Source organism: Catharus ustulatus, chromosome 6 (genome assembly GCF_009819885.2).
Source record: "Catharus ustulatus isolate bCatUst1 chromosome 6, bCatUst1.pri.v2, whole genome shotgun sequence".
Taxonomy (NCBI): Eukaryota; Metazoa; Chordata; class Aves; order Passeriformes; family Turdidae; genus Catharus; species Catharus ustulatus.
In genome coordinates, this window is record NC_046226.1 from 44,496,720 (window position 1) to 44,508,962 (window position 12,243).

Genomic DNA, 12,243 nt, shown 5'->3' on the forward strand with positions numbered 1-12,243 from the left:
GTATGGATATTATTGGGCAGTCACTAAAGTTCAAGCTCTAATTCCAACAACCTTCTTGGGAGCATGTTTGAGTCCAAATGATTCAAACTCTTTCTTTGGCAGAAGACTCCTGTAGTTAAGTGGGAATATTGCCCATAAAAAAGAAATGGGCTCCAAATGTTCTTGTAAGAAGGAAGTCCTGTGAAGGCATCTATTCTGTAGTAGCAGAAGTGAATAACATTGAAAATCACAGATTTCCTCCTAGCAGAACCTCTGGAGCTTTGGATGATGATCAAGAGCATTTGGGACAGAATTGTCTGAGCAGAAGTCACAAAAGCAGAAATTTTTCTGACAATGTTCCAGTAACAGAAACAAGAGATTTCCGCAGTTTGGGAGGAAATAAAAAGTTCACTAAAATTTTAAAGACTGAAAAGCAGTAATTTTTATTTCAAGTCCAGACTTAATTTATTCAGAACTATATATCCATCCTTAATTATTCTTCACTGAGTCCTCTCAAGCAGGACAGTCCTGAGCTACAAGTACCAAATAGGATGAAGTTTCTGTGTCGCACTCTGGACTTGCCACTGTTTTTCAGGATATGTATTTCAGCTCATATCCCTGCATGTCACCTTTCCCCAATATAAAATAATGGCATTCTTTCTGTTTTTGCAGGTTGGACCACACACTGTTTTTCAGATTTCATGGTAAATTATTAGAAACACGAGCTAGTGGTATTGATTGCACATTAATTATACACTCAGTGGTCAATAATTAATTATTAAAGGTTTTGTTTTACTCTAGGTTGAAATGGATTGCTAGGTGCTTGGAAGTTATTACTACACAATCACTCTATCAGTTTGTGCAGCATTCTGTTTTACAATTCAGTTTCAAGGAATGTACTTTCCAAACCTTTACATTCAACAGTAAGGCAGATGCAAACATTGAAGCCAAATGCTACAGTGAGATTCCTCAGCAGCACAGACACATGGTTAAGAGCTTTTAGCTTTCTTTCATGGGGGATTACATACAACCTGAAATATTTGGCTGGTGCACTGTGCCTGGTTTGGTCCCTGACTTAATAGGAATGCAAGGGCATTCAGGAGCACTGTGTAAGTTGCCCAGAGTAATTTCTGGGACTAAAGCTACATCCCAACAGACAATCCATGTAAAAGGCCACGTGCAAACTTGTGGGCTCATGACTGAATTCTCTTGTTTGGCTGCCGAGCCATTCTCTAAGGAAGCAGGAGATCCACCAACTAAACTGATTTTGCAAGGTGCCAAGCTAAGCTAAGCACTGTAGAGTAATGCTGAGTGTGGTCATATCTTCTGGTGGGATAATTACATTCCCTCAGAGACAAAAAAAAAAAAGGAAAAAAAGATGTCATAAATCTACCAGTTAACCCTTTAGTTCACACCTCCTTAGTACAGAAGGATCACTTTTCCACCCTAAAACAGAAAGTGTCCCTGCAGAGCTGATTCCTGCAAAGACACAACTTCATCTACTCCCTTTCTACCATGCTGAATGTCTCACCACAGGAATTGACTCAAATGAATAGTTGTGGCCATTGTGGGTAGTGGGTCTGGCCTTTATGAAACCAAGTATTGAGTCCTCTATGTCTGGCCTTAAAACTCTGTTTCCCAGTGTCCAGCCTCACTCAGTGCTCTGTGATTTGCATTCACTTTACACACCAAACCCAGATTTTGGCTTACATCCCCATGAGCGTCCCCCTCAGAGATAGCTAAGCCTCAGACATCTGTAAGTCAACTTGCAGTCCAAAAGAAACTAGCTTAAATAATTTAATTGCTTATTGGAAAGCATGGCTAGGAAGTAAACTAATCATGATTCCAGAGACTTTAAAACAGCTTAGTGTTCCTTTGTGAAGATGTAAGAGCTTCCCATTTTCACTGTTTTCGTCTACTCTTGGGGGCTTAATTTTTTTCCTGCTACTGACCAACAATGGCATGTAAGAGGAACCCAAAGCTGGAATTAGGAAGGAGTTTAGAGCATATATATAAATGATCAGACAGGAGCAAGGGACCACCAAGGCAGAGTTTCAGAACCCTGGGGCAAGAGATGTGCATCAAGGGCTCCAGGAGAACATGATAACTGAGCCATAATAAGGCCCAGTGGGACTTGGAGAGCTTTGGTGACCTCCTGAGCTGCAAAGCACCCAGGGCAGCAGCCAGGCTGGCTCAGCAAGGATTATGCACCATAATGATTAAAATCTTGGCACCCACCTCAGGTCTTCTTCTATTGGTATTCTCAATGGTAGGTTTGTATCAGTATTAAGGGATTTGGGGGAAAAAAAAAAAAAAGCAACAACAAACTTTGGTACTGTTTTATATGGAAGGTGCACAAGCCCTGAAAAGACTATTCACAGTGTAAAGTCAAGAGGTTGGCAGACAGACAAGCCTAAACTAGAAAGATGTCTGGTTAAAGGAATTCACCCCATGAAAGACCACCTGAAGGTGTAGGGGATTTTGCACTGCACTGAACTGCTCAAGGCTTCCATTGGCAATGGCTCTCAAATTCTTGAGGCTACTTAACATGCCTGAGTTTTACAAGCTGCTGTAGGTATTTGTTAAAGTTTTTGGGTTACTTGATTTCCTACTCCAAAGCAAATGCCATTTTTTCAAATTTTCCCCCTCATATTATATGTAAAATTTGAAATTTACATTTACATTTTGAAATTTGCTACAGAAATCAAATTGAGAAAGTCTGATTTAGAGGTAAAAAACCATGTCCTTTGGAAAGTATTAAAAATTGTTCAAGAAAAATTTTAGAGAAATTAAGTATGCTGCTATGAAATATGGGTTGAAGACCAGAAAAAAGTCAGTAGCATGTGCTAATAGAAAAGGCAAAACAAAATATGACACAAAGATAAAATCCAAACTAAATGGTCTCCTTTGTTTGGATTAAACATTTCCTCAATATCAACATGTTCTGACAAAACATTTCAATTTTGCCAAAATTGCATTTCCTGGCAGAAATGGACAGTAAAAAGGTTTTGACTAGCACAAGCACATGTATGCCAAGTGATTCCTTTTGTGTGTTGTGGTTTTCATCCACTGTGGAGTGAATTTTTACCGAGCCTCATTCATTCATCTGCCCCACCATAAAACTCACGGCTATTTTAAGCTATTTTAAGTGAACCATGTCACTTGGCCAGGCTGTGTCACAATGGCAGCAGTGTGGGACACGAACCCCTCTCTGCGGCCACCCCACACCAGCCCTGCCACCCCCGGGATGCATCAGCCCCACAAGCCCAAGGGGAGCCAGGACCAAGTGCCTCCTTCTGGAGATGCCTGTAACTTCAGCTCACCCGCAGCACCGGGATGGCTCACGGAGAGGAATAGCTGCGTTTCTCCTTCTCCCTGCTTTAAAACATCTTTCTTTACGCAAAGAAAGCTGCTATCTCTGCTCTGAGCACTGAGCCAATAAAGCCATCACAAAGGGATCTGTTGCCAGAGTCCAGAAAGGGTTAAGGCAGCAGTTGGAGAGGTTTGGGGTGACGTGTGCTTCTGGACGTCTGAGAAGTCTCTTGAAGGTAGTTCCCCTCTGGTGAGGATGGGAGCGTGCTGAGGTCTGAAATCCGAGATCCCTCGCAGCCTGGAGCTGGTGAGGTCCCAGTAAAAGCTGTTTGCCTGCTTTCCCTTCCCGAGCAGTCTCACCGCTGCACTGGCCTGGGCAGCATGGAGCGAGCACCCTGGACACTTGTAGGACTCACTCTTCTCCAGCTCCTGCTCATCTCCTGCTTGCCAAGAGGTACTGTAAGAGAGTGTGTGTGTTCGAATGAGTCCCTTCCCTTCAGTGTGGCCAGAGGGGTTTGGTCTCATGCGCTGTCATGGGAAGCAGAGAGATCTGCAGGGACAGCAACAGTAGAAAGAAGGGGCTCTGCTTTATGTACTTTTTTCTTGTCAGCATGGAGTGTGTGTGTGTGCGTGTAGATTTACCCAGGAATGATTTTCAGGCAAACTTAATAGCCTTAAAGAGAAACAACTGGCTGGGTTTGTTTGCCAATGGCCATTAAGAAAAAGGTATGCAATCACTTTGCTCATTACTCCTTTTATTTTCTCAACACTCAGTGCTACGGAAATGATGATAAAAAGAGGCATTTAAGTCTCTGAATTGTAAAGCGTAATTTGTTTAGTTTGGCAAGACAGAGATTTTCCTCTCCAGCCCCAGCACCAAGAATGAAGGCAAGGGAGAAAAAAGTGAAGGAAAAAAAGAAAACAAAACCCACACATTGTTTCCAATCTGGGATTTAGTTCTTCCAATATTATTCTTTCGAAGGGAAAGCCTTGTTAAAGCAGAACGATCTTTTTTATACTCAAGCCCCATCCCAGTTTCTGCTGAAGCAGCATGTATTATCTTGATAAGGTTGAGCAAAAAGCATTTACAGTTGAGTGCAAATTTGCTGTAGTTATGGCCACAAAGCTGGGCTGTTTACACCTGGAGGTGTCCAGACCTGCTTGCAGCAGCCAGCTGTCAGCATTGTGAGCTGCTTTCCTGGGAGCTGCAGCCCCAAGGACTGGGAGGTGAGGTGCCCTCAAGTCACCCACCCTTGAAGCTGCTGCATATTTCGGCACTGCTGGCTCCTCTTACCTGGGGAGCTGTCAGATCTCAATGACTGTAAAGCATTGGTGTCAAGGATGGTGTTTCAGAGGCCCCCCAGCAGGGGCTGCAGCAGAGGGTCTGCCTCTGCAGTGGCCTCCCCTGCTGACCCCTCAGGACACAGGGAACAGGGGATGACCAGGGTCATCTGCCCAGCGGGCTGGCCACCAGCACCTGCAGTTATCCTGGGAGCCTCCTGCCAAAGTTCCCCGGGGTCACAGGCACAGAGAGCTTCTCCCCACCTCAGTGCCACATGCACTGCCTTGTCCCTCAGACATGTGCCACCTTGCGCACTGGCCGGGCAAGGTGGCTCTGTGGCATGTGCCGTGGGCTGGAGTGGCACAGAACTATCCCTGGCAGTGGGCACAGGCTGTGGCTGTCAGGCAGCTGGGTGGGCACAAAGCCCTGCTGCTGCAGGGGCAGCACATCCCTCTCATGGCAAGAGTCTGGTCTGCAGGGCAATCCAGCGCTGAGTGCCCTGGCAGCAGCGACAAGGGGAGGCCGGAGGAAGGCCAGGGGGACACAAGGGCTGTGCGCTTTGGAGGGAGCGTGCTGGCTCCCCCAACACCCGCTCCTCGCACACAGGAGCAGTGTGAGCAGTGCCTGTGGGACACAGGGGTGCCAGCTGTGCCATTGCCCCTGTCCTGCCCTGCCCTGCCACAGGGCTGTGGCACTCGCTTGGCACACGGCTGGCAGTAGGAGGGGCCCGGAGCTCCCCTCAGCCACAGCAGGACGGGCTCCCAGAGACTGGGGAGCCACTCCGAAGTGCAGTGGCCTTAGCATGTCAGGGCAGGTTGGAAAATAGCGTTTTGTCTCCTCCCCACAGATGTATCCAATTTTTATCCATATTTATCACACCCAGTTGCACAGGGCCTGCCTCGAGAGCTGGGGGCAGGAGTCAGGGCGGTCTGGGAATTTATTTTTTGGAATAAACTTGGAGTGCAAGTGACTCATGTTTCCTTAAAAATATATGTGTGTTTTTGTGTGTTTCTGCCTATCTAAACCCTTCCCAACCTCTCTTCCCTTCCCCCTCCAACCTCTGTCTAGAGAAGTGAAGGCCAGATGCACTCAGGCACATCCAGATGCATTCAATCTTAGCAAATGGGTTACTTCAGTTCACATGTTTAGGTTCCTAGCGTGGACAAAGGGAAAGAGACTTGCTCTTTATTTTGGAAAAAAGCTGGGGTTACTCACTTCTGACCCTGAGGTCTCTTCGAGTGGCTCCCAGGAGTCCCTGCAGGCGTGCCAATGCCCAGGATTTTCCTCTCCAGCATAGGACGATGCAGCTGTCAGCAGCAGACCTCCCCTGGGCATGTGGATGCCCTCTCCCTCCTGCAGGAACAGGGACCAGCTGGGAGTAAAGCCACAGGGCAGGAAGGCAAGAGACCAACAGGGACTGAGGCTTGGCAGACTGAGGGCATCTCCAGTCCTTGGTTAGGCTGGACTACACTCCAAGGGAGCTGTAAGGACTAACATTTTGGGAGGGTTGCTGCTGTCTGTGTGGACTATTTCTATCTGGGCAACATTAACTGCAAGTTGTCAACATGCTGCAGGTCTCACACCATTACAAGGGGCAATTCCTCAGGACAGGACCAGCACCACTCCTCTACTTTTAGGACACGAGCACATTCTCATGTTATGTGGTCATGAATTTCAATACTGCAGCTGCTTCTTCTCCACAGATCTCTAAACATTCTCCCCTACTGCAGAAGTCTAACATCATCAATGCTGTCACTTACTCAAAAGTTCTACATTGATTACCTGCTCCTGTTCCTTGTCTTGCAGCACAGAGAAAACAAATTGTCTTCCTGATCATACTGGTATAATTTTTCTGCCCAGAATAAGATCCTCTGTCCCAGAAAGAATTAAAGCCTGAAGGGTAATATGGCAACCTCTGAAGAGCCTTAACCTGCCTATTTCTTCCTGCCACAGCTTTTCTCAAATGAAGACACAAGGCCATAGTGCCAATAACAAGATCACAAGTGCCAGGTCATAAATACTGAGAAGAAGCTAAAGGAGAGGGGTATGCAAAAAAGACAGTCAAATTAGTGTGCAATTATTAAGTGGACAGACTCCACTTAGATTTTCTTCAGTGCTCTCCCACTGGTTTTGTTTTATTTTTAAATAGAAATCCTTTATTTTTGCCTCTCTCTTGTCACTGTGTGAAAGCACACACTGCTGGCAGAGAAGGATGCTAACTGACTCTGCAGAAGCAGCAGTCTAATTATTCAGCAAAGGTCTGTGACCATAAAGTAAGCACATCGAGAAAAACTAAAGCAGGGATATATTTTAGCTCCCCTTTTAATTAGCCCAGCTACTGAAAAGAGTAATAGGTACATAATTTCTAAACAGAAGCAAGTGGTTTTAGAGACAGCATTATCCCTTCCATCCTCTTAACACATCAAGTAGACAAATAGACATAATTTGTACAATAGTTTATCTGAGGCAAAAAGGTTAACAATAAAGACCTGTACTTTCCTTTAATATTAAGGACTTGGGGTACATAATTTTCCAAGAGCCCCAGTAAAAGTCTCTGAAAGGGAACATCCTTCTTCCCTTCCAAGCTGTCTTCCTCTTGGCCTCACTGAACCCAAATGGAGAGTTTGCTATTCATTACAGTTTCAGCCAGTGTTGCACTCACAGCATTTCCTGTGGTCAATGTCCACACACCTGATTGCTGTGGGGTGAGGTCCAGCTTGCATCTGTACAATGGCAGTAGAGCCAAGTAAGTAAGGAGCAGAAAAATGAGATGTACCTAAAGAAAGTGTAAGCTGCTGCTACTAGGTTTCATCTCTGTTAAAGCTGTCTTTTCCTTAATGAGAAGTTAAAGAATCCTTTCAGATTAGGGAATCCTTTCAGAATTATTTATTATTGGCCAAACTTTACCTACTAACAGCCTTAAGAAATTGCTCCTTCAAATTTAACTGCTTGTTTCTTCAGCAGAAGACAGTAGTTGTTGTTGAGCAGCATGTCGAAAAATTAAGATGAAATCAAATACAAAGGAGCATGTTCTCATCTGTGTTCTCATCTGTTCATGTTCTCATCTGTGGAACATGAACTGGTTAAATAATCACTTCCAAAAACTCATCCTCAATTTCTAGAAATGTATCTATCTGTTTGTATCTGGTCTTACTTACACTGCACTGTTACTGCAAATGGCACTTTTCAAAGCAATTTGAAATAATATTTCTTAGAGATTAAGTAGTGTTTACCAATGTACTGATGGATAAATCAAGGCATGGAAGGAAAACTTTTGCAGGGCAACAGAATGGACTTGTAGCATAGGAAGTTCCTTCCAAGGACAGATAGGGCAAACTGTTTTTTTGCTCCATCAGTTGTCTGATCCCTCCACATAGCAGCTACTGTCAGCACAGATACAGACATGGGAATGGGAAGTCAGGGAGAAGAGGGAGAAAAATGTCCTATCTCAGCAGCAGCACAGGCTTATATCAGCTTAAAATGACTGTGCTCTAAAAAATTCTCATTCTTCCGAAGAAGTGGAAGACACCAGAGATAATTGGTATAATTGAGCTTGCTTCAATTCACCTTAGTTCTCAACTACACAGTTTTCCCAGATCTCAGATCTTTGGAGCAGAAATCCCTTTCCATCTAGCGAGGTATCTATGCTACAAAAATTCACTATGGCAAAAGATTAGTCAGCTGAAGCTGACATTTTACCATGATGAGCAGCCCGACCCACCCCTGAGGCAGCAATGTGCTTGTGAATCTGTTCCTGAATCACCAAAGCTTTAAGGTTGATCTCAGCCCTGGGGATGAGGGGAAGCAGCAGAATCCCTGAGGTGAATTACTGTTGGACTGACACTGCCAACAAGGAGGACATTGGCTGGGAGCATCACCTCCAGCTGGTGTCCTACCAAATCCATCACTGATGGCCTCCAGGATCCGACATGCTCTAGGGATTAGGAGCTCTTGCTAGGTGCAGGTGTCGGTAGCAAGCATGAATGTGCTGCCCTCTGAACCTGGAAATGTTGATTTCCCACCTCACAGTCCTGCTCAGGCTGGACCCAAAGCATCAGGTGAAGTGCTGTGTTGGGCTGTGCCAGGCTCCTGAGCCAAGCAGGTCTTCCCTCCTGCACATGCCCTGGATGGTTGCGTGCTTTCCCGACACAGGCATTTCTTGCTTGGTTTCCATGGTCTTGGGCTGCTTCCATGTGAGCTGTTTATGCCTGGATTTAATGGGCTTTTCTTCCATCATTAAAATCTCATAAATTAATCCACTGTTTATTTGCCTGTCCAGAGTCTTGTTTGTTCTTTGCAGCTAAATATTTTGCATGGGTTGTCAAGCAGCTTCTTCCGGCTTGTCCCAAAATCAAAGACACAGTCACTGCCTGCAAGCCAGACTGCCTGCTTTGGAATATTATCAAAGTAAAGCTCACAAAACACCCCACAATTATCTCTGCCACAGCTGGCTGAGGCCTAGCTTTCAGTATTTCACTCAGTCAATAAATCTTCCTCCACTTTTCTGTGCCTCAGTCTCTTCTGTTTTGGGGTAATAATGGCCAAGTGTGTGTGGGGGAGCTGCCAGTGGTTGCCCATCCCCAAACACACAAGGGGGAGCAGGGTTATGCCTCTGCCTCCCTGGAGCACAGGCTGAGCTCAGCCACACAAACAAACATTGATTACACACATAAGTAACTCTCTGCATTGCCCACTTAAACTTCTGAGGCAAAGGTTTTATTTGCCTTTTTTTTGGTAGCCCAGAGAAAAAACAAAAGGGATCCTGCTATTATTAAACGGATGCATAAACTCTTCAATCATATTTCTTTAAAGAATAGCTTCTACACCACCTCAAAATAATAGATTCCATTATTTCTGTGAAGAAAATCCTAGAAAGGCCACTTAAAAAAAATCTCAAATCCACGTATTTCCTTGTCAAGGTTGTATAATTGCCAAACTCAGAAACTGAGAACCTGAAAGGGAATTGAATTGTCAGTAAATCAAAAGACACTCTATTTTCATTTTCTAAGTTGAGGCAAAATAAGTGAGAAAACACCAGCAAGTATAGGTGGCAGCAAGTATATTTTTACAATCTTTTAAGAGCCAAGATCTGCTGGTCCTTTCTTAACACTAAATATTACCTGAAGGCCAACTTATTCTACAAATCCACACCTTTGATCCACCAAGAATAAGCGTGGCCTCTGCTTTTTGGCTCTGTTGTGTACACAACCTGTACATATAAAAATAAATATGCGTATGCACACATTCACACTCTTTACCTACCTACAAATACATGTGTAATATTTTAGGGAAGGATAGAGTAATTTAGGTTGAAAGGGACCTCTGGATGTCACATGGTCCAGCACACCTCTTGATGCTAACTTGAAAGTTAAGTTGTGTTGCTCACAGCCTCATCTTGCCAGGATTTGAGTTTATGCAAGGATGGAGACATTCTTTTGTCATCCCAATGTAACTTTGCCTGTAAATATTTGGATCATTTTACAGACAAAATCTTCTCTTGGATAATACATCCACTTTATTAATCAGTTTTGGCAATCTTGAGATAAATTACATTTCTATCTTGAGTTAGAAAAAATGAGAATTTGAAGGATGCTTTACAAAAGTTCTGTGTATTGGGTAGTTATCTATTAGTCAGACTTTAGGGATTACTGCTTCGGGAAGGAGAGACACCCCCACCCCATACACCAGAGACACAATTATTGTTTGTCTTGTATGGTGGGATGTATCAAACTGAGTGTCAGTTCTACGGTGATAATTAGATGTGTGTAATTAATTTTCTTTGGAATCTGAATCAGATACAATTCATAGATACAAGGTTTAATTAAAAGGCAATAACAGCCATAGGTTAAGAAGCCCCAGCTTGGCCAGGTTGATTGACTGCCAGTCTGGAAATTAGAAGGCATGAGTTTAATTCCCTGGTCTACTATTGTTTTTCCCTGGGACCTTGAGCAAAGTCACTTCACCTCCCTTGTACTTCATTTTCCCATCTGGAAAGAGAACTTTGTAAAAGCATGTCAAGATCTATAGGCAAAAGGGTCTATAGCTACTGAACACCAAGATTATTTCCATGCAAGATTCCACTACTGGAATAGAATACTACAGAACCTTATTGGATGGCAGGAACAGCTTTTCCTTTTCAGAATGATTGTAGGGGCAGAGAGGGGGGATGGAAAGGTTTCAGCACAAACAGCAGCCTCATTCCTAAACTTATAGCAGCAGCCAAAGAGGGAGTGGAAAAAAATAAAAAATATATATAGTTTGGTGGTCCTTTTTTAAAATGGAGTCAGTAAAAATCATTAGGGGAGAAGTTAAGCTTCCTGGAACCAAGGCGTCATGAGATCATGGGGAGTCAAATGAGACAGAGCATCAAGGCTCAGTGGCAGGAAGCTCCAGCACAGAGTAATTAGGCAGTGAAACAAAAAACAGTAGTGTGAGAAGGGAGCCAGGTACTCACCGTAGAGATGTGTGGTTTGTTTTGTGACAAGGCAACCCTGTTACTCAGAGTTTAATACACAAGGAAAAAAGGTTGTTACCTAACTACAATTAAAAAAAAAAAGATGAAAAAAGATGATAGAAGGGGAAAAAAGAGCTAGTCTCATTAAGTTTCCTTCATGTCTTATCTTTCAAGTCTACTCTCTCTTTTTACTATCAAACTCCATGAAAGCAGTCATCAGAGCTGTCAGCTGGTTAGAAGGCATGCTGACAGCTCTGTGCACTCTTTGGATCTTTCTTTGTAGAATTTAGACAGCACACTGGTGGTGAAAGACAGGATCTGCACTTACTGTGGCAGTCCTGAGTCACAGTCTGAGGTTGTTTCTTGAAAGGGTACTTCCAGCATAGCTTAGATATCATATGAGGTTATGCTAAATAATAGAGAGATGTTACCATATTAGAAATGCTAGGCAAAACGAACCTTAAAAAATAACAAAAAAGTTGTTTATTTTGGCAGTGAAGTCAAATGTAACAACATGTGCTTCTGGGTGAAAATAGGGACTGAAACCAGCTAAAATCCAAATTAAAAGTGGCCTTTCCTGGTGGGCCCTCTAGTTTTCAAGAATAGCAAATTCACAGGCAGAAATGCAACCAAAACATGAAATCATAGTTTAAATAATCTATACTATATGTGGTGCTTTAAATCAGTCCTGCAATCTGAAGACTTTCTTATGTGATGTCATCCTCTGTGTTTTTTTAAAGCAATTTTTCTTACCACCTTGCAGAGAAAGCTAACATATTCCTTCCCTCTGGTCTGCTTGGTTCTATGGCCGGCACTGCAAAACTCCTGTGTGTTGTTTCGATACACAAACTGCGCTGACATTTCAGATGCATGTTACCACGTAGTTGGCGGTTCGCTGGGCTGAAGACTTTGGCCAGTCTCGTGCCATCCATGATCTGATAAACTACTGGATAATGGATCCTGCCATTCCTCATCAGATAATGGATTATTTCCATGTGTCCTCCTCTCTGTTCTCTGCAGAGTACACAGTGATCAATGAAAACTGCCCAGGAGCCGAGTGGAATATCATGTGTCGGGAATGCTGTGAATATGACCAAATCGAGTGCGTCTGCCCAGGACAGAAAGAAAAAGTGGGTTACACCATTCCCTGCTGCAGGAATGAGGAGAACGAGTGTGACTCCTGTTTAATCCACCCAGGTATGTTTGTGGCTATGCT

At 43.8% G+C, this 12,243-nt stretch overlaps 1 protein-coding gene across 3 annotated transcripts in view; it reads left to right on the plus strand.

Moving 5' to 3' along the window:
* The first annotated feature begins 3,512 nt into the window (after positions 1-3,512).
* PAMR1 (peptidase domain containing associated with muscle regeneration 1) overlaps positions 3,513-12,243 on the plus strand; it is a 55,072-nt gene continuing 46,341 nt past the window's right edge. For all 3 annotated transcript variants that reach the window (XM_033063991.1, XM_033063989.1, XM_033063990.1), the window contains exons 1-2: positions 3,513-3,745; positions 12,048-12,224. In XM_033063991.1, coding sequence (XP_032919882.1) covers positions 3,673-3,745; positions 12,048-12,224 — 250 coding nt within the window. In that variant the 5' untranslated portion in view covers positions 3,513-3,672. The remainder of the gene's footprint in view (positions 3,746-12,047; positions 12,225-12,243) is intronic.